This window comes from Tyto alba, unplaced genomic scaffold, assembly GCF_018691265.1.
Source record: "Tyto alba isolate M040663 unplaced genomic scaffold, T.alba_DEE_v4.0 Super-Scaffold_20, whole genome shotgun sequence".
Classification (NCBI taxonomy): domain Eukaryota; kingdom Metazoa; phylum Chordata; class Aves; order Strigiformes; family Tytonidae; genus Tyto; species Tyto alba.
Window position 1 is genome coordinate 8304619 of NW_024881283.1, and position 19821 is coordinate 8324439.

The 19821-nt window shown below is 56.7% G+C and overlaps 3 protein-coding genes across 9 annotated transcripts; 1 reads left to right on the forward strand and 2 right to left on the reverse strand.

The window, feature by feature from the left end:
* Window positions 1-1471: 1471 nt before the first annotated feature.
* On the reverse strand, window positions 1472-2731 carry NDUFS5 (NADH:ubiquinone oxidoreductase subunit S5). Its single transcript, XM_042793936.1, has 2 exons — window positions 2393-2731; window positions 1472-1763 (listed from the first exon to the last, which is right to left on the reverse strand). Exons 1-2 carry the CDS (start codon window positions 2606-2608, stop codon window positions 1659-1661), a joined length of 321 nt encoding a protein of 106 aa, XP_042649870.1. The 5' UTR covers window positions 2609-2731; the 3' UTR covers window positions 1472-1658.
* An 846-nt stretch (window positions 2732-3577) lies between these two features.
* Window positions 3578-11586, reverse strand: AZIN2 (antizyme inhibitor 2). Of its 6 annotated transcripts, none has more exons than XM_033003309.2 (11): window positions 11474-11586; window positions 8792-8905; window positions 7427-7593; window positions 7155-7328; window positions 6212-6384; window positions 5966-6097; window positions 5436-5601; window positions 5145-5307; window positions 4960-5072; window positions 4248-4462; window positions 3578-3866 (listed from the first exon to the last, which is right to left on the reverse strand). In XM_033003309.2, exons 3-11 carry the CDS (start codon window positions 7523-7525, stop codon window positions 3725-3727), a joined length of 1377 nt encoding a protein of 458 aa, XP_032859200.2. In that variant the 5' UTR covers window positions 7526-7593; window positions 8792-8905; window positions 11474-11586; the 3' UTR covers window positions 3578-3724. The 6 variants fall into 6 exon arrangements, with proteins under 6 accessions (XP_032859200.2, XP_042649725.1, XP_032859199.2 ...); XM_042793791.1 differs by lacking the exon at window positions 11474-11586 and adding an exon at window positions 9554-10161; XM_033003308.2 differs by lacking the exon at window positions 11474-11586 and adding an exon at window positions 9401-9526.
* AK2 (adenylate kinase 2) lies at window positions 10828-18370 on the forward strand. 2 transcript variants are annotated; one of them, XM_042793801.1, is made up of 7 exons: window positions 10829-10976; window positions 11497-11622; window positions 13529-13639; window positions 13746-13840; window positions 14536-14608; window positions 15196-15391; window positions 17555-18370. In XM_042793801.1, exons 1-7 carry the CDS (start codon window positions 10857-10859, stop codon window positions 17560-17562), a joined length of 729 nt encoding a protein of 242 aa, XP_042649735.1. In that variant the 5' UTR covers window positions 10829-10856; the 3' UTR covers window positions 17563-18370. The 2 variants fall into 2 exon arrangements, with proteins under 2 accessions (XP_042649733.1, XP_042649735.1); XM_042793799.1 differs by lacking the exon at window positions 17555-18370 and having other exon boundaries at window positions 10828-10976; window positions 15196-15592.
* The last annotated feature ends 1451 nt before the right edge of the window (window positions 18371-19821 follow it).

Here is a 19821-nt window from a genome sequence, read left to right on the forward strand (position 1 = left end):
TCTGGGCCTGGGGGAAGGGAGAAATCTCCCGGCAGCGCTGGGAAAGGTCAGTTCGGAGGGAGCTGGGGGAGAGGAGCTCGACGAGGAGCAGCAGAAATCCCCAAAAGGCCAAACCCCGGTGAGACGGCACCAACGAGACCATCGCTGTTCTCAGCCCGTGTGGAAGCGGGGCGAAACCCGGGGGGAAATGTTTCCAGGCACCGCGGGAGGGCAGGGAGCCCCCAGACCACAGCGCCCAGCTGCAGCCCCGCTCTTCCAGGGTCTGCGAGTCTTTTCCCACCCCCAGGAGGGGTCCAGGCCCCGGGGAGCTCAAAGCGGCAGCTCCCACTCTGCAGGCACAGGAAGGGTCCCAGGTGGGAGAGTTTGGGTTTTTGCTCATCACAGTCCAACCTGAAACCTTCAAATTTCAACCTTCAATATCCAAACACAGCCTGCTCAACGCGGCCGGTCTCCCCCACCCCGTTAATCATTCACGAGGTGTTTGGAGAAAGAGGAGGGCTCTCCTCAGCTGGAGCTGAAGGCAGAGGTGCGCGGGTGACGCGCTGCTGATCCACGGACAACGTGTGACAGCCCCACGCACCCCTCAGCGTGGAGCACCGGGTGTCTCTGCCTGCCGGGGCTCACACCGCGCTCAGGTCAGCGTTTCTCATCCCCGCGCGGGGATTTGGGAGGATCAGGAAACTCAGAGGCTCCACCTGCATCAAAGATGAAGCATTAAACCCACAATCATCGGTATTAAGCACGTGGATTAAAGCACAGAGCCGTCCCCTCTCTATTTCCAGGTACTCCCTTGCTTTAATGCCGTTACAAAACGGTGCTGGATGGGGAGGGAAGGGAGGACACCTGCCGTGCAGGCAGGTCCCGCTGCCAGGGCCCAGCACGGATGGACAAACCGCCCTGGCCACCAGCAGCAGGGCTCAACACATCCTACTGACACTCAGGATTTGAGAGCAAAGCCCCCCCCGGTGAGGAGATCTGCCTCCGACGCACTGAAAAGCCACAAGGGAAACCGAATCCACCCACTACTGCTCTGAATCTGGGTGGAAACAAGTTGCTTTAACCAGGTTTTTCACCTCATATGGCGCTACTGCCAGCTGGAGAGCGACTGGGAACTGCCCAGCACACACCAGTCCTGTGGGCTGGCTGCAAATTAAGAGAAAGTTTTGCAAGACAAGCTTGGATAGTTGGGGGTTTTTCACTCTTTCAGGTTATTCCCCTCATTTCCGGCAGCAACTGGTGACCGGGAGGCCAGCCCGCAGGTCAGCGGGAGGGACGCCGCTGCCAGCACAGCGGGAGAACTCGCGGCACCAGCTCCAGGTGCATTTGACCTCCTCAAAGGCACGTCCCCCAGCACCCCTGCAGAGGTTTGGGGTGTCTCAGAAGCTCCCCGGGGAAGCACTGCTGCAGGGAGAGCCCCTCGAGCCAGGCTTTATTCGGAAAAAAAAAAAAAAAAGACCAGACAGAGCCGAGCGCCATTCCAAAGGAGACGTTTACTAGCCCAAGCGATGCCTGATGCGGTGTCGCTCCCCTTCGGCTGGGGCAGGGCCCCCACCCCGCCCCTCCGGCGTGCCCCGGTTGTGCTGTGGGTTTTCCTCCCCGGGCGTGTGTGTGTGGAATGGCGGGGGGTGGGTTGGGTCAGGTTCCAGGTCCCCTGCGACTCAAGGCCGCGGCTCCTCTTTGCCCTTGTGGTGGTCGGGCGGCGTGTACTTCCCCTCCTTGATCATCTTGTCCCTCTGCTCGAGGATGGTTTTCAGCCGCACAGCCTGGCGAAGCGCACACGAGAGGGGCGGGGGGCAGACACATGACAGGGTCGCAGCGGTCAGGGAGGCACCCAGGGGGTCCCTAAGGCAGGTCCTGAGAGCCCCCCCCCACCCCTCCGCGAAGCCACATGCATGTGACACCCACACTAACCCCCTCCTCGGGCTCCTCACAAGGGCTTGAACCCCCTGCCAAAGATTTTGGGGCTGTCGGGCTGTGACAATACATTTTAGTAGTAATAATGACGGGGTTTTCAGCCCGCAGCTGGCCAGGCTGTATTTTCTCCCATCGTTGCTGCAGCTGCTGCTGGAGAGGAGGAGGGAGATGCAGGCAGGGAGGAAGAACAGAGCCCCCAGCCCCCAGCGGGGACGGGGCTGCTGCAGGGCCAGGTTCCCCCCCCCCCCCCCCCCACTCCCCCGCCAGCCCTGGGTGCGAACACGCTGCCTGCCCGGAGCCAGCCCCTCATAACCAGGGACACCCCGACACCCCCACCCCAAATCTTCTCCAGAGCTTGGCCTAGGCCCCCAGCACCCCCCCCACACCTCCCCCGCCAGCCTCAGGGGGTTCCCTAGTGCTCGATCCCCCAAATTCCCCCCCCCCCCCCGCCTCCCCCGTTGCCGGTAGCCCCCCTTACCAGTTTGGTGCGGTGCATGCACTCCATGAAATCCTCGTACTCGGGTTGACACTCGCGGCGGGCGCGGGTCTGGCCCAGGCCGTGCCCACACTCCACCCACTCGCGCTCGAATGCGTGACAGGTGCTGGCCCTCCCGTAGGGCTGCGGCATACTCTGCCGCAGCATCCACCGGTCCACATCGATGCCCAGCTGGCGCTGAAGCTCCCAGAACGGCATGGCTCCGCGCCTGTCGCGATACGGGCACTGGCGCGACACAAACCCGGCAACCGCTCGGCGTCCCCCCCTCCCTGTCCTTCACGGGCTTTTCACGACGCTGCCCGCCGTCGCGCTTTACGTCACGACCCCCTCGTCGCGCTTTACGGCTTCTCCGGCGGCGACAGCGAGACGAGCGGCACGAGCGGCGCTCCGCGCTGCAGCGCGCCCTGGCGGGGCGGAGGGCAGGCCGCCCGCCGCGCCCCAGTGCCCCCTGCCGGCCGCCACCGCAGCCTCCAAGGCTCCCCCAGATCTCCCAGTGCCCTCCCAGTGCCCCCACCCCAGTCCCCCCGCTGTGCCCCATTGCTCCCAGTGCACACCCCCCCCCTCCATGCTTCAGGGTCCTCTCAGTGCCCCCCCACAGTGCCCCATTGCTCCCAGTGCCCCCCCCCTCCCCCAGTTCCCCCAGTCCCTGGATTTCAGGGTCTCGCAGCGTTCTTTGAATTTCTGGCCTCCCGGTTCCCACCTTCCCCCCAACGCAGTGCTGTGCCTTTGGGACACCCCCCCCTCCCCATCCCAGGGGCAGGGGGGCTTCCTTGGGGCTGATGAGAGCTCAGGGGACCCCAGGCCCAGGTCTTCCCCCCAGTAAAACCCACACCCTGGAACCCACCCCTGTATTTCCATCCCCCCCCCCCCCCCCCAAAATCCCAGGGATCCCTCCCAATGCCTGAACAGTGTCCAAGGGTTGGGTGAGCAGCTCCACCTTCCCTAATGAGCAAAACCTCATTATGCAGCTGCTTATTACAGACGGACTCCCCACTACCTCCAGCACAGGGTGGGGAGGAAGAGCCGGGGGCTTCTTCACACGAAACCCCTGAGCCCCTCCGGACAACCATTTATTATCATAACTCTTAAAAAAAAAAAAAAAAAAAGAACCCAAACCTGCTCAGCGCCACCCGCCAAACCCCTTCCGTAGGCACACAACACCGCACGAGCAGGAGGAACGGGATTTATGGCTCACACTTCAAAGTCCTCGCCCCGAATCTCCCGTGAGAGCGGAGCGGGGCGATGCCGGCGGCAGCCCAGCCGCTGCGGGACCTTTTTTTCCCCCCTCCACCCCGTCCCCGGTACCGGTGCTGCTCAGATGATGCCGGCCGGAGCAAAGACCGGCGTGACGCACAACGTCTCAGCCATTTCCCAGCCGCAGGACAGCGGGGCGCAGAGGCTGTCACGGTCGTCTTCTGTTTGCGGTGGCTTTCCTTGGAAGAGCTGGACGGCTTTCCTGCGAACGGGAGACAACCGAGGGGGAGCAAGGGGGGGAGCACCCCCCAACTCCTGAAATCTTGCGGGATGGGCCCTGGGGAAGGGGAAGCTCAGAGGCTCTCACGTCCCCCCAGAGCAACAACCCCATCTGCACAGCCAGAGATGTGGCTTCCTTGAAAAACTGGCTCAAGCCTGTCAGTGTTTAAAAAAAATATGAGTTTTGCCTCTGAAGCCAGGTCTTTACCTCTGAGGGCAGGTTTTTCCCCTAAATTTCCAGGTTTTAGGACTTAGATTTGACCTTCTCATTTGGGCAAAGAGCCCAGGTGGATGGAAAACCAGCATCTCCCACGGGATTCAGCCCTGCCCCTCCTCGCCTTGCTTACGCAGGGCTGTTTCTTACCAGGCCACACGGGACATGGCGTAGGTGATCTGTGGCTGGGGACACCCCTCAAGCGGGGACGGGGTCGCGATGGTGTAGGCACCCATGTCCTTGAAAATCAGCCAGTCGCCCACCTGCAGCTCAGGCAGCTCCAGGCCGTCGGCAATGCGATCCTCCACGCGTCCCGGGGGGCCCCGCAGGGTGCTGCTCTGCGCAGGGTGGTCGGGGCAGGGTCTCTGCAGGGGAGAGATGGAGCAGCTGCAGCGGACGGGGATGTCCCAGCGCCACAGTGACCTCTCTCATCTCCACCCACCCTGTAGGTCCAACCCCAGGAGCCCACGGACTCTGGCTACAGTTCTCCTGCTGCACAGAATCACAGACTGGTTTGGGCTGGGAGGATCTTAAAGATCATCCAGTCCCACCCCCCACCACGGGCAGGGACACCTTCCCCCAGCCCAGGGTGCTCAAAGGTCCAGCCTGGCCTTGAACCCTTCCAGGGAGGGGGCAGCCACAGCTTCTCTGGGCACCCTGGGCCAGCGCCTCACCACCCGCACAGTAAAGAATTTCTCCTTTACATCATTCCTTACATCACCATAGCCTCTCCCCCATGGCCTCTGCTCTCCTCTGACACGGAGTGTGAGTCACGAGGCAGAGGAGAGCAGGGTGGGCTGAGGCAACACCACACGACGTGAGGGACCCCCTGGGCTCTCCTCGAGCCGGGCCAGACCCTCACCTTGTGCAGCTGAGGCCTGGGGCAGGGGGTGTCAAACAGGAGGCAGCTGAAAGCACCGTAGATGCTGTCACTGAGGTGATACACAAGGCTCTTCTTGCTGCCAGACTCTTCCTCTGGAGGGGAGCAGGGAGAGGGGTCAAGGGAGCTCGGGCACACAGGGGGGACCATCCCACAATCCCGCCTACCGTCGGAGCCAGGCTGCTCCACCAGAGCCTCGTCCCTGGCAGTGATGCTGGCAGCCAAGGTGAAGGCGGAGGTGACATAGTACCGCCCGGGTGTCGCAACGATCTCGACCCCGCAGCCATCTGGGAAATACAAGTCCAAGGCAGAGTTTATCACGTCAGCGATCTGGATGGGAAGAAGATGTTCCCCCACGGTTAGCTCAGCCCCTCTGCAGGGCGCCAGACCCAGGGAGACCCTCCAGCCTCACTCTCTGCCCGCTCAGTGCAATTCAAGTCGCACCGGGAGCTGTGTACCTCTTTGAACTGGGCTCTGGTGTCCTCGGTGCCAGGGAATCCCCCTCCGATGTCCAGGAGGTGCATCCGGTAGCCCAGCTCCGTGCCCATCTCGAAGGCCAGCTGCGCCGCAGCCACGGACTGAGCGAAGGCCCGGGGCTCCAGACCGCCGCTCCCGAGGTGAAAGCTGAGGGCACAGTCCCCACAGTCCCTGTTTCAGCAGGGTTTGCCTGTCCCCAGAGAGCAGCAAGGGGACACGGCACTGGGATTTTCACTCACGGGGGGCAGCTCTGTGCTTCCCACACACCATCTCAAGTCAGACTGCCTGGCTGGCCCTGCAGAGTCCCCCCAGACCCTCTCTGAGGGTCAAACCTGCCCCAAATTGGTCCCAACAAGAGTCAATCTCCCCAGGTCCTGCCTTCACCTCACTCCCAGCCAGAGCACCCGGTGGCTTGGGTGACCCCTGCATTGTTCCAGCACAGCAGAGCTCCCCGCAAGTCCCCTCCAACATGGGCTGAGCACCCCTACGGAAAAAGGACCATGTGCTGTACCTGATGCCAACAACCTCCACAGCCTGCTCCTTCGCTGTCTCTAGCAGGTGCCGGCAGGACTTGAGCGTGGTCCCAAACATCATGCTCGGATGGGGAGCGGGGCTGGAGTCAGCAGCAATGCCCAACAACATCCTGCAGAGCAAAGCCACGCTGTGCTGAGGGGTCTTCAGGCCCTCTGTCACCCCACAGCCACCTCCCCAGCTCCTACTCCAGCCCCGCGCTCCAACGATGCTGCCAGACACCCACCTGGCACGAGGGTGGCTCCTGGCCACCTTGCTCAGCTCCACCTCGTTGTCGAAGGTCATCAGCTGCACACCGTGGTTGGCGGCGTATTTGATGTGGGCAACCTGCTTGCAGGGGCTGCTGTAGAAGATCTTGTCAGCCGGGACTCCGATGCTTTGAACGCGTGAGATCTCTGCCTGCGGGGAAAAGGCATGCGTGTCCTCGGGATCGGCGCTGCCCATGCCTGGCCACGACCAGCCCTGGGCCTCGGCCAGCTTGCAGCACTGCAGAGGGCAAACCACCAGCACCACAGCCCGGGCTTTTCCAGGGACAACCCCTAAGAGCTCAAAGGGATCGCGGTGGACTTTGTCCTGGCAGGATCGGGTTGCAGCAAGATGCTTACAAGTGGCATGAGACCAGGAGGAGAGAAAACAAGTGGGTTTAGCAGGTGTGGGTTTGGTGCATGTGTCCCCTGTGAGCTGCAGTGAGGGTGACAGGGCAGTGCTGGGCTGAGCTCTCACAACTCTGCATTTTCTCCTCCTGGTAACATGTCCTGTTTAATTATGTACAAGTAAGTGGCTTAACTTTGGCTCCTGCCTGGAAGTCTGGCTATTGCAAAGGACGAGCAGGAGGGAGCAGGGAGCTTTAGGCTCAGTCTTAAAGCCATCAAGAGTTGGACGGCTGTGGCAGTGGCACCCCAGGGATGTGCCTTGCCACCAGCCAAGCCTGCCAGCCAGCACACCAGTTCCAGAGACAGGAATGTGGGTCAAATAGAACAAGCCTGAGTCACCAGACAGAGAGGACGTGGATTTCTGGGCTGTGTCAGGAGGGTTTTGACAGCAGGGGGAGACTTCTGCCCCTGTAAATGTCACCTAACAAGTGGAAACAGGAAAGGAGGGTGAGCTCTGCCACTCTCCCACAAATGCCCGTAGGATGCTCATCCCGAGCTGTCCTGCCATGACCCTACCTTGTTGGTACAAGCAAAGCCTGCGCCCAGCTCAGCCAGCAGCCGAATCACTCCTTCACTGCCATTGCACTTAACCGGGAAGTAGGGTTTCACACGGGGCAAGGCCTTCAGGAAACACAGGTGTTTCTTCACAATGTCGCCAAGGTCTGCCACGAAGAAGGCTTGCTGATCGCTCTAGGAGAGAGCTGGAGTGAGCAGCAGCCGCCTCCCCACGACCTCCTCTGCTGAGGGGGTGCTGGCTCCTGGGGAGCAGCGGGGCTGCTGGCCCTTACTGCCTGGCACAGCTCCATGAGGAGGTTCTCCAGGAGGTCTCTGGTGGTGAAGCCCTCCTCCACCATCATGAAGTTGGACTCATTCAGGTACCCATTCATGGTCAAGGTGTGGTAACACTAGTTTAAAGCCTCCTGGAGTAGAGTATAGCTTCTAAGTATGCAACACACTGGAAAAAAAAAGAAAGGGAATATTAGAGGCAGGGCTCCAGAAGCTCCACCAGTGCACACCACCCAACCAGCACCCCAGAGCGCTCCCTGTCCCCCTCATGGGCCCTACATGGCAGCACTGCTCTGGGTAGAGCTCTCTGCTGCTCTCCTCCAAACCAGTGCCTCAGCTGAGAGCCCTGCTGTGGATTCAGGCATCTTCTCCAGCGGGGAGGAGACACATTTCTCTGCAGCTGAGAGCTTTGTTTTGGCACACAGCAGCTCTGTCTTCTTCAGCAGCAGTTCAGGCACTAACACAGTTAACAAAGCCAACTTCACTGCAAAGTGGATGGCCTATATATGCCAGAACGTGCCCCTTCATGCTCTGGCATGTAGCTTGATCTGCTGTATGTTGCATAGGGTGAAGTTCCCTTGTGGTTTTCACATAGCTGAAGTCTCACAGACCCACCCACCTAGGCACACAAGGCCCATGGAAATGGAGGCATCTTTAAAAAGCTCAGCACAGGCCACTCGCTGACACCAGCCAACCTGAGGATGGTCTAGATCTGTGCTGTGGTTCCAGTTTCATGTCTCTCCCATGACACGGGGTGTGGAACAAGGGGACAAGTTAAGCTGCACAGTGTTTCCTGGCTTACACACTTAGCAGAGCTTTAGCTTTAAGGTCACACACTTAGCTTTAACAATCTCCTCCCCTGGATCCAGCCCATCCCATTACCCAGCGAGCTGACAACCTAGCACAAGCTCGCAGGAAACATTTCCACTCTAATAATCCAGGTCTAGCTCCAGGGCTCTTGGAGGAGCATGGTCTCTCTGATCTGAAGCAAGCAGGAGACAGTTTCATTTCTCAGAGCTGCACACGACCTCCTCCTCTGCAGAGACCTACTTACGACATTTCAACTGGTCACTAGGAGAAAGACCACGCTGACCCTGGAGCAGCAGGGTGTTGTAATGTATTGAGCAAGCACCACCAGTGAACTCCAGAGATGGGGAATGAGGAGAAAAAAATGAGTTTTGAAGCTCTTAGTGCTTTACACTGGGGAAAGGAGAGCAACTCTTCCAGCCTTACCCTTCATGCCCCAAAGACATCACTAACCAGCACCCAGCCCACCCTAGCTGGGCACAGATATGATGAGCAATTTAGTGGGTCGTTCCTGCCAGCCCTGGGCAATCGAGCCCCAGCCTCAGACAGCCCCTCCTTACCAAGGTCCAACGCCTCTCTCCCCGGTGACTAGGCGTGCAGCCAGGGGTCCTCCTGAGGAACGCCGAGCTCCCGCAGCACCCTGAGGTGTAGCTGTTGCTGGGGGTCCGAGGTCTCTGGGGAGAGGCAGTGCAAGAGGTTAGCAAGGGAGAGGGGCACTGACAGCAGGATTCCCTCCACCCACCATTCCTGAAACTCAGCATCTGCAGGCATCCCTCGCCAGCCCCCTCCTCACTGTGCCAGGCAAGCTGCCTTCCCCAGCAGCCCCGTGCAGTCCCCCCCACCCTGTTACCTTAGAAAGCATTTAAACAGATTATGCCCATGAGTCTCACAAGAGTATGAAGTGGCCCCAGCGGCGGCTGGTCGACCTGCCCCAGTTCCCTGCCTGCCCCGAGCCCTTGGACCTGCTACCCCTGCAGAGGGGGCAGGGGGGGGGGCTCTGCACCCCTTGGATCCCGGCACCCCCCTCCCTGCTCTGCCTCACAACCATGGCCATGGCAACCAAACCCAGCCACCCCATTGGCTGAGCTGCCTCCAAGCATCCTTCATCCCTTTTGGGGAATGCTCCCCCCCTCGCCCACCCCTTCCCAGCAGACCCCCCAGGTTCTCACCGAGTCCCCACTCTGCGCCAGCAGCTCATCCCCAGCCTGACAGCGCAGAGCGCTGCGAGCCTGCCTGCAGCTCGGCCCTGGTGCGAGGGCGCTGGTGGCTGCGCGTGCCTCGTGTGCGCAGGGACCCTCGGGGGGGAAAAGAGCCAAAAATACCTCTGAAACACTGCTGCCAGGGAAACGAGGCTTCCTGCAGATTAAAGGCTGAGCAGCGCCTGCTTGGCTGGGACACCAACTGGGGGAGGTAGTCGGGAAGATGTCAGGGACTGATTCTGCCCTTGTTGTGCTGCTGCCAGTCTTGGCAGGTTCCCTGGCAGCAGATCCAGCTCTGCCCTACATGCAGATGCCCTGTCTGGTCAATCAGTCCTGCATTTGTGCATTTGGACACGATTCCATTGTTCCATCCCACAAACACCACTGGTTGAGCAGGGGATATTTTTTTCATCTTCTTGTTCATTTGCAATTCCCTCTCTGGTGTCACTGAGGAGACAATGTTCTGTACTTGGAGGGGGAGCTGCCCCCACTGAGGAGGTGAGAGGGATGGACTTCTCCTGGGTTCCTGTATTCAACACTGTGGTCTTAGCTTTGCCGTGGACTCTCCTGACAACAAGGGCCAAGGAAGCTCTTGCCTCATGGGAGATCCTGGCCGGTTTTCCCGGTACTCCGGCCCAGTACGCAGCCCTGGACTGCACCGTGCAGGATGGGAGGAGCCGTGCCGAGAGGACAGCACTGGGAGGAGGGCAGAGAGGCACGAGTGAGGGGCTGCAAGCAGGGCGTGCTTCAGCCCGGGCAGTGCCGCCTAACCCCGCCCACGAGCCGAGTAACCCCGCCCCCTACGTACAAACCCCCGCCCTCTCAAAGAGAAACCCCGCCCCCTACCGGTGTAATCCCGCCCACTACCTGCAAAACCCCGCCCACTACACGTGAAACCCCAACCTCTACATGAAAAACTGTCCCTACATGTGAAACCCCGACTTCTACCTGTGAAACCCTGCCAGGAAGCTGTGAAACCCCGCCCCCTCACCTGTGAAACCCCGCCCCTACAAGCAAAACCCCGCCCTCTTACCTGCGAAACCCTGCCCTCTACGTGCAAAACCCCGCCCTCTTACCTGCGAAACCCCGCCCCTACAAGCAAAACCCCGCCCCCTCACCTGTGAAACCCCGCCCCTACAAGCAAACCCCCGCCCTCTTACCTGCGAAACCCTGCCCTCTACGTGCAAAACCCCGCCCGCGAAAGCCTGTCCGTTACATGCAAAATCCCGCCCCCTACCTGCGAAACCCCGCCCCTAGCCGCGAAGCCACGCCTTCTACCCGCGAATCCTCGCCTCTCTCCACGAGTCCCCGCCTTCTACCCGCGAAACCCCGCCCCCTAGCCTTCGGCCCCGCCCACGCGGCGCGCGGCGCCGGCGTCACGGCCCGTTGGGCGCGGGGCGGGGCGGGCGCGCAGTCGGCGTTGGCCATGGCTCCGAGCGCGCAGGCCGGCGGCGGCAGCGGCCGCGGGCAGGCCCCGGGCCCGGGGCTCCGGCAAGGCATCCGCGCCGTCCTGCTGGGGCCGCCCGGAGCCGGCAAGGGCACGCAGGTGAGGGGGTACGCGTGGGCCTTTCCCAGCAGGTGGTGCGGGGCATCCTGCGCTGCCTCCCGGTGAGCGGCCGGCGGGACTGGGCCGCCCGGTCCCAGCGCCTGAGTCTCGGCCTGGCGGGGCGCGGGCATCCAGCCTCCCGCCCCACGCCGAGAGATGGGGGGCGTGCGGCCTGCACCCCGCTCCGGAGGGCCCCAGGGCTCCCCTCCCCTGAGGGCTCAGGGATACCGCTGTCCCCAGGGACCCAGGCGCCGGGACCCTTCGTCCCATTCCCCCCCCCTCTCAAGGGTCGGCCGCGGGGCTCCGGTGCCCTGGCCCCGTTCCCGGAGCTCCCGGCTCTCCGGGCTGTATGCCAGGCCTTGCCACGTGCTGGCCAGTCACAGGTCATCCCACCACTACAAATACGGGGACCAGACCCCACCGGGGCGGGGGGCCCAAACCCCGGCTGCGCCTCAGCCCCCGAGGTTGTTGTTATGAAGCTCTCCCGGTGAGCTCACCTCGTGTCTGTGCTCTCCCACAGGCTCCGAAGCTGGCCGAGACCTACTGCGTCTGCCACCTGGCAACCGGGGACATGCTGCGGGCCATGGTGGCCTCCGGGTCCGAGCTGGGCAAGCGGCTCAAAGAGACGATGGATTCAGGGAAGCTGGTGGGTAGCGGAGAGATGCGCCGGGAGGGGAGATGGTCTGGCAGCACCTGGGATGAGAGCAGTGAAAATCCACCTCGTAATTAGAAGTCTCAGTGCTAAAACCTAATTAGTGGGGGAAGGCAGATTGCAGGGTGAAGGCAGGGGTTGGGGTGGGGGGTTTTCCTTCTCATTATCCAGCAGGAAAAACATGCTATAAAAATTATCCTTCCTCTTAAAAATTACTCCTTGCTTACCAGCAGCCTGTGTCCCTGGGTTGGCTCTTTCTGCCACAGTGCTTTTACGCTCACGGGGGTGCAGTCCGGCTGGCTGATTTTGTGGCTCCTGAACGCTGTTTGAGGTGAAGGTTTACCCTTGGAGCTGTTGGATGTTACAGCCATGAGCTCCAGCTTCTGCCTCTCTTCACATGGTGCCTGGGCTCCTGGGGAAGGCTTTGTTCAGAGGGTTCATCTGCATCCCAGCCCTTGTACAAATGCCATTTCCCTGTAACTGTAAGGTGAAAAGAGTGTTGCTGTGGTAGTTACATTGGGTGCCGTGTAATGCTGTGCAAGACAGACGCTTGATCCCCAGGAGACAAGGGTTAGGATCTCTGACACATTAATTTTCTGAGGGTCTAATTATCTTGCCAGAATGACTGAAATATCTTGGGGAAACTTGAGGGACAGCAAATTGCAGCGACTTGCTCCAAAGCTGAGCAGTGTGGGGCAGAACTTGGGCATCGCTGCTGGCTGTCACGGGCTTGTAACACCCCACGGAGAATCTGCAGGCCCCAGGTGGGAAGAGCGACATGGCTTATCTCCAGCTTTTGCTCAAAGACTGCATTGCAACACCAAGCCTGCAATATCCCAGCTGGTTATGAAAGATAGGGACGTTATCTGGCGAGGCTGGTGGTATCAGCCACGTGTGTGTGTGTGTGGCAGTCAGCACCGGGCTGCTCTGCAGGTATATCCTATCACCGTGCTCTGGCTCTGCGATAACTCCCCTGGGAGCACAGCAGGGTTCAGGATGGGGTTTTATGCTCGATTATGAAGCAGGACCCCTTTCTCTGAAAGGGGTAATCAGGAAAGCGCAGAAGTGACTTGTTGCTTCACCCAGTCTGCCCCATGCCCATACGCTTCCTGCTCTAGGACTCTTGTTTAAGTGTGCTGTCACAGTCCAGTCCCCAATCCTGCTGCATCCCAGCTGCGTGTGCTGGGGAAGAAAGTGCTGCTGAGGAGAGCTACTCTTGAATTAAAAGCTATTGGTGGGGCTGCAGCATCTGTTAGTATTTTCTAAATGCTGCAGTGTAGAAGGAGCTCTGATCCCAGTGGTAAGCTGAGATTGTGATACGGGAAAATCTATCCAGTGTGGCCAGAGCTTGTCAGCAACTATTGGGCATTTACCTTCACACAAGGTTTATGAGAGTCAATCAACTCGCCTGCTTTGCCCTTCCTGGCCAGGCCTGCCTGCTGAGGGAGGATGTGTAGGCAAAGGTACAAAGTAACAGGAAATAAAGATTATGTTGATATTTTATATTATGAATTGGTTTTAAAAGAAAAATAATCTGGGGAGTTTGTCTTCAAGCTGACAGTCTCCCTTGAAATACAGTAACCTTTGTAACAGTGAGGTTACAGCGCTGGGCCAAGTCCCTGCACAGGCTGGAGTGTCCCTGGTGTGAAATGTCTCATTAGCCACGTCTTGCTGCTGACACCCGTGGCAGGGAGCACTTCCCTGAAAGGGCAGGTCTGAACATGCAGCTTTTTCCCTGTTAACAGCAGTGGCCTGCGCTGTGGCTGCTGCCTCTGGGGCCAGGAATGGCTGTAAAAAGCCTCTGATGCAGTCTGGGTGCTGGCATGGGTACTGCAGCTCTGGGGGCAGCTGTGTGTGAAATCGGGGTGTCCCTCCTGACTGTGCACCCATCTCTTTTCAGGTGAGTGATGAGATGGTGGTGGAGCTGATTGAGAACAACCTCGATTCCCCTCCTTGCAAAAACGGCTTCCTCCTGGATGGCTTCCCACGCACGGTGAAGCAGGCTGAAATGGTACATGAGCTCCTGCTCGGGGACTGCTCTGGCATCTCCTCCCTCCCTGGACCCAGGTCCCTTGGCTGTGCCTCTGCCCCTCTGAGTTGGATGTTTTCTGTTGCAGCTGGATGAGCTCCTGGAGAAGAGGAGAGAGAAGTTGGACTCTGTCATTGAGTTCAGCATCCCCGACTCCTTGCTGATCCGGAGGATCACTGGACGGTAATTCTCTCCCAAACGCTCGGTGCACGGGGTAGGGATTCCTGGTCCATGGGAGAGTGTCCCAATTTCAGATCCCAGTTCATTCTCACAATGCTTTAGGGCTGGCTGCAGTGCTGGTCTGTATTAGTTTTCTGGTCTGTACTAGTTTTCTGCTCTGGAGCCTTCCTGCCCTGATCCCGTGCCTGGATCAGCCTTGAACAGAGCCCCTTCGTTGCCCTATAAATAGGGGTTGCTGACATGAATCAGTGTCCTTGGTGACCCAGCTCAGCCTTTAAACGCAGTGTCTGACAGCTAATGTCTTTGTGCCCTTGCTTCTCTGGAGCTATTACTGCTCCCTTATGCAGAACACTACATACATGTTTGGGCACTGCTGAACATCCTGTCTGGGTTCAGTTGTGGCCGTGGAGGCACAGACATTTCTCACTGTTTGCTCTTGCACTGTGTTACCCTCACACCTCCAGGAGCCAGCCCCCTTCCCCAGTAAAGCATAAAGTAAAAAGCCCTTCTCCATCTCCTAGTGCAGCTGCTTTTTTCAAACGCCTGAAGAGGCCCTTGGTACAGAAATAGCTAGAAGAGATTTTTGAGAGAGGCTGATCGGGTTGCTATTGCAGATGTTTCTGTGCTGATGAGTGGCACGTTCAGGAGACCACGTCCTGGCACTGAGCTACTTTGCTGACACTTGCTTTCTGTCTTAGGCTGATTCACCCAGCGAGTGGCCGCTCTTATCACGAGGAGTTCAGACCCCCGAAAGAGCACATGAAGGACGATGTATGTGAGCTCCCAAGGCCACAGCTTACGTTGCTTTGGGTTTAGCTAATGCTTTGCAGCATCCCTGGAAAAACTTAATTTCTTTCCTTCTCTCATATCTGCTGTCCTGGCTTTCTGGGGAGCTTGGGGAACTACCTGGGCAGCCTGAACTGACGGCACTGCGGGGAGCGAGGCCTGGAGGGATGAGTGAAGGGCTTGGCCGTTCTGCAGAGCAGGCCCGGGCTCTGCCAGCCTCAGAACTTGTTGGACTCTGTCCATAGCTGAAGTTGCGGTGGGTTGTGACTGGTTTTCCTCCCTGGGGAGCAACTGTAGCTGGTGTCTGCTCTTGAGGCTCCTTTTAGCAAGCAGAGTGGTGAGTGGGGGAAAGACCATGATGGTGAATCCTTCTCTCTTCAGTGACTGCTCTGGGACTTGGTTCGGCTGCCCTGGGTTCACCCCGCTCTCCTCTGCGGACCTGGGGATCGCCTCTGCAGCTCCGCATTGTAGCCTGTTTGGAGGAGGGGAGCAGGGGTTGTCGTAGCTGCGGAGAGAAGGGGGGAGCGTGCCAGGCTGCAGCTAGCTGGAGACTGTCCCCTTGCTTCTCCCAGGTCACTGGAGAGCCCCTGATCCGCCGTTCGGATGATAATGAAACAGCCCTGAAAACCCGCCTGAAGGCCTATCACACGCAGACCTCTCCCCTGGTCTCCTACTACAGCAAGCGGGGGATCCATACAGCGGTGGATGCCTCCCAGTCTCCCGATGTGGTGTTTGCTAGCATCCTGGCAGCCTTCTCCAGAGCGACATGTAAAGACCTGGTTATGTTCATTTAGGGCTCTGTCCCAGGACGGAGCTCTCCTTTTTCTCTCTCTCTGTCTCTCCATCTCTGTCTCTCTGGGAACAGGGAGGGTGAAGAGCTAAGCAGAGTAGAGGAAGAGGGGACAAGATGATGCAGCCCAAGGCAGGGCTGTGCTAATTCTCTATTAAACAAGCTGTTAACGGTCTCTATCTCAGTATATGTGAACATCAGTCTGTCTGCAGATGCTGGAGATTTGGCCCCTAGAGGTCGCAGCGAGCCCAAGCACCAGCCGCCTGCTGCCAGAAATGGGGTTTGCACCCCTTTGGGTCAAAAGTTTGGTTGTTTTTTTGTTTTGTTTTGTTTTTTTGTTTCAATCAAAAGCTGTAGCTCCCTGGAAGGAGCTGTACTTTCAGCTCCTCCTGGCTGCTCCACAGGGGACTAGCAGAAGGGTAGAGATCAGGACTGAGCAGTGGGGGGAAGGATGTTTGCAGGGTGCTGGATAGACGGCGTTGGCTGTAGGAGATGAAAGACAGGGTTGCCTGTTGGAAGCATGTGATGGTCTGTGTGTGTGTGGGCCACGGGAGGGACAGCTTGGCTGTGGACATTGAGTGCAGCCTGCTGCTGCTTGGGGCTGGGTGAGAATTTGTTCTTGTTGCATGTGTTTTATTCTCTGTGGGATGGCAGGTTACCTGAGAGCACAGCCTGGCTTCCTCCCATTCTGATGGGGCTTGTGAGGCAGAAAGAGCAGGGGTGAGAGCTGAGGGGGTTTCAGCCTCTCCTCATTTGTGGGCCCTAATATAGCAAATTAGTGAGATGCTTTTTGCCTTTTTTTTTTTTTTTTTTTTTTAATAACATGAAGTCTCTGGTCAGAGTCTGACAGTCACGGTATGTGGCAAGTTGGGATCTCCTGAGGACAAGAAAAGGATTTGGGTTTTATCTCTTCGCTCTTGTCTTGGCTTTGTCCAAGGAGATGAAGGTGTATTGAGTCTCTCCTGATCCCAAAGTCTAAATAAAGCCTTACTGCAAACCAAATTATTTTTCAAGGCCTGAGAGACAGCCTTAATAACCACTGGCTTCATGTGCCCTTGAGCCAATGACCTTTATTACGAGATCACGGAAATGTACTTGTTTCTTGAGCAAATCAAACAGCTCTGTCAGGCTGTCCATTCGAGGCCACCCTGTGTGGTGTGGTTAGTGCCTCGGCTTCTCAGGGCTGCTACGCTGCTATATGGTGACCCTGCAAAGCTGGTGATGACCTTTGCCCATGTGGGATTCCAGCCCATCCTAGAGGACCCCGCTGTAAATGCAGATTGACTCAGATGAAACTTTGTCCTTTGGCCTTCCATGTATGTTTACTGATTTAGTGTTATTGAGTACCCTCCTGTTCTGAGGAGATGGCCTGTCGTCTTCCTGTGCACTGAGCTGCAGTGGGCTGTGTGTTCAGAGCGGATGTCTAATCCTCAGGAATCCCTTGATCTTTTTTCTTGATAATTCCTCTTTCCTCTGAAAAATCATTCTCTGTCCTTGTACATCCTTTCCAGGGAAACAACCTCTTTCCTTCCAGCAAACTGGAAAGAACACTGGGAACTGAAAGCAGTTGACTTGTTGCTCTTGTAAAGCATGTGATTGCGATTGCTGGGAGAGAGGGTTTGAAAGTAAACAGTGCTGGTTTTGTCAGCAGCCTGCAGTCCCCTGAGATCCCCCAGATGGCCGTAGCCTTGTTGATTGTCACTGGTTTTCCTGTGAAAGGGCAGCCCCAGCACGTGGCGTCAGCGTGCTGGGAGGTCGGGATAGCCTTTAGCATAGGACTCCTGTCCTCCAGGGTAGTGGAGAGGAAAGTGTGTGTGTGTTAGAGCTGCCCTGGCATCTCGGTGACTGTAAAGAAATTCTGAGCGGAAGCAGCTTTTATCTTGAGAGTGTCAGAGAGCTGCAGCCCCCTACACGCTGCTGTAATGCCAGGAAGGATTCCTGGATTTGGTCATGGTTTTACTCCACAGCAAGAACAACGTGTCCTTCCACTCTCTGTTCCTTTTTCCCCTTGTGCTCACTTTGCATCCAGCTCACCAGCCTTTTTCTGCCATAAACCATGATTAATTTTGTTTGGTTTTTTGTTTTTTTTTTTTTTTTTCCCCTAAATCTATTTTTTTTCTCTTTGTTCCCATTTATTCCAGCTGAGTGACTCCGTGAACCAGATGAAACACCACCAAATGCTGCACACTCTGCTACATCACCCATTGCAGCCCTCCCCTGGGTGCAGGGGAGGCAGGGAGGGCAGCTGGGAGGGGGGTTATGATTGATGGGAGGGGGGAAAAGGAGGTGGTAGACAAAGGGCTTGGGGACTGATTTGGTTGGGTTTTGTTTGGATTTCTTGTTCAGCAGAATCATTGTGAAGAGGAGATGGCCTTCTTAGAAATCACTGTTTGGGGAGGCAAAACAATTGTATGGAGTGAAGCACCTCTGCCAGCGATCAGATGCAGGTCCTTGACCTGTTAGGAGGGTAGGGCTAGATGCTGTTCCAGGGTTTTCCAGGACTTTTAGGGCTTGTCTCGTGGGCTTTTAGTACTCTGAGGCCACTGCAGGGTTTGCTGTGTTATTTCTAAAGTTGCTTCCTGTCTGCAAGGACCAAAATGAACAAATGACTCATCATTTCTGAAATGGAAAGGAAAAAAAGATGCCATGGTCTTTTCCTGGAAGTTTTGTTTTTCTTGTTCTGCTGCATTCCTAACCCCAGCATAGAGACTTCTCAAGGTTTCTCTGCTGCTGAACAGAGGGGCTGCAGCTCTAGTCCAAGCCTGCCTTACTTGGCAATGGGGTGGCTTTTCTGTGATCCTGACCAAGCTGGAATTCACACAATGCTGAAGAAATGCAAAAGAGACTTTCTTAATTGACTGCAAAAATAACCCTTAATTGGGTTTTTTTGCATTTCTTTTTAGATCAAATGGTGCCTTGTCTAACCTCTGAATCAATAATAAAATAACCCCTTTACATTTTGTATCTGTTGCTGTGTCCTCTTTGACCTGCAGCCAGCGTGGAAGATGAGGCAGATGACAGCATAGCCAACTAACAATTGAGCTGGGTGGATCCTCAGGCCTGATCCTATCTGTGGGATGTTGTTCTGTGCAGCTGAAAATGTGGCTTGTAATTCCTTTTATCTCTTTTCCTTGCTGAGTGTGTTCCAATGCTATGTATCACCATAGCAATGGTGTCTTTTGCTGGTTTTCTCTCTCCTGTTTCTTCATGCATGACACTGAAAGCACTGAGCCCCTGTGTATTCTGACCCTTTCTGGCCAGAGCTTCTGTCAGGTATTTTTAATTGATGTAACGCCTAGCCTTCTTCCTCCAGCCTTCACATTGCCAGTGCATGGAGGAGCTGATGCTATTTCTTTCTTTTCTGCAGCAACTGGAAGCCACATACTGTGTCTTCTGCTTCTGCTCATTTGCTTTTTGCCTTTCATACCTTGTTGCATCCCTCCTTCCACTGATGCCTCGCTAAATATACAGCACAAAATCTGCTCTAATGCAGGGAACAAGAGCGTTTCCTGGCCTCCCTTTATCCTGCCTCCACAGGGACCCTGACTGGTGCTCTGGGGTATCTCAGAGGAAGGCTGTTCTTGACGTGCTGATGGAGGGTCAGACCACCTTTTCAGCCCCACTTGTTTTCAGGGATTTGGTTTAGGCACTGTGGGCAGGCACCAGAAAGGGTCAGGCTGCAGACGCCCATTTCCTACAGAAATTACTGGTTTCTTCAGCATAATTGGGCACTCTCACTCCTCCGCCATTCAGTCTCTCTGTCCTCTGGTGTTTTTATTACCTCTCTGTACCTCCGATTAGCATTCCCTCTTTTGAAGGCAAGCTTGTGCCTCTCTGGCGTTTGTGGTGTTCTTCCCTCGTTTCCTTTGATGATGGATGTTAAACTTGCTCTTCCTGGTTGTTTGGAATTGTGTCTTCTACTACTTGCCTGCTGTTGTCTTAAAAGCCTGTTCTGCCTGCTCCTCCTGGCTTTCTAGTATGTGGGATGGAGAAGTTTGGGCTCCTCTGAGCTGGGCTTCTTCCATTTGATCCTTACCTAAGTGTGGAGCGTGAAATTAATTGTCGGGGTGCTGTGGGAAAGGCTGCTGTGGGGAGGCTGTTTAGCTCAAGCCTACGTCCTCTGAAGTTGGATCTGTTCTGTGACCTGTCTCTGTCATGTTGACCTTGAATGTTTTCCACAGCACGTGATGCTCTGCAGGTGCTGTAAATTCCTTCTGTTCAACCATTTAATTCCGCAAGCTGCTTATCAGGCACTCTTTTGAAAACTGTGTTCATATTTCACACGCGCAATTATTCAGCAACTATAAAAGGGGAAAATTCCTATTTATAGGACAAGGACCAGCATCAAATAGGACACTGAATTCTCACTGATAGAGGAAGTGACCTGTTCTCTAATGCAGCAATATTT

Excerpts from the sequence above, each read along its gene's own strand:
- AK2 (XM_042793799.1), top strand. The coding sequence starts at position 10,857 with ATGGCTCCGAGCGCGCAGGCCGGCGGCGGCAGCGGCCGCGGGCAGGCC. Across the intron at positions 11,623-13,528 it reads CGATGGATTCAGGGAAGCTG|GTGAGTGATGAGATGGTGGT; the intron begins GTGGGTAGCGGA and ends ATCTCTTTTCAG. Across the intron at positions 13,841-14,535 it reads ATCCGGAGGATCACTGGACG|GCTGATTCACCCAGCGAGTG; the intron begins GTAATTCTCTCC and ends TTTCTGTCTTAG.
- NDUFS5 (XM_042793936.1), bottom strand. The coding sequence starts at position 2,608 with ATGCCGTTCTGGGAGCTTCAGCGCCAGCTGGGCATCGATGTGGACCGG. Across the intron at positions 1,764-2,392 it reads GCATGCACCGCACCAAACTG|GCTGTGCGGCTGAAAACCAT; the intron begins GTAAGGGGGGCT and ends GCGCTTCGCCAG.
- AZIN2 (XM_033003312.2), bottom strand. The coding sequence starts at position 7,525 with ATGAATGGGTACCTGAATGAGTCCAACTTCATGATGGTGGAGGAGGGC. Across the intron at positions 5,602-5,965 it reads GTGGAGGTTGTTGGCATCAG|CTTTCACCTCGGGAGCGGCG; the intron begins GTACAGCACATG and ends CTGTGCCCTCAG. Across the intron at positions 5,308-5,435 it reads CCAGAGCCCAGTTCAAAGAG|ATCGCTGACGTGATAAACTC; the intron begins GTACACAGCTCC and ends CTTCCCATCCAG.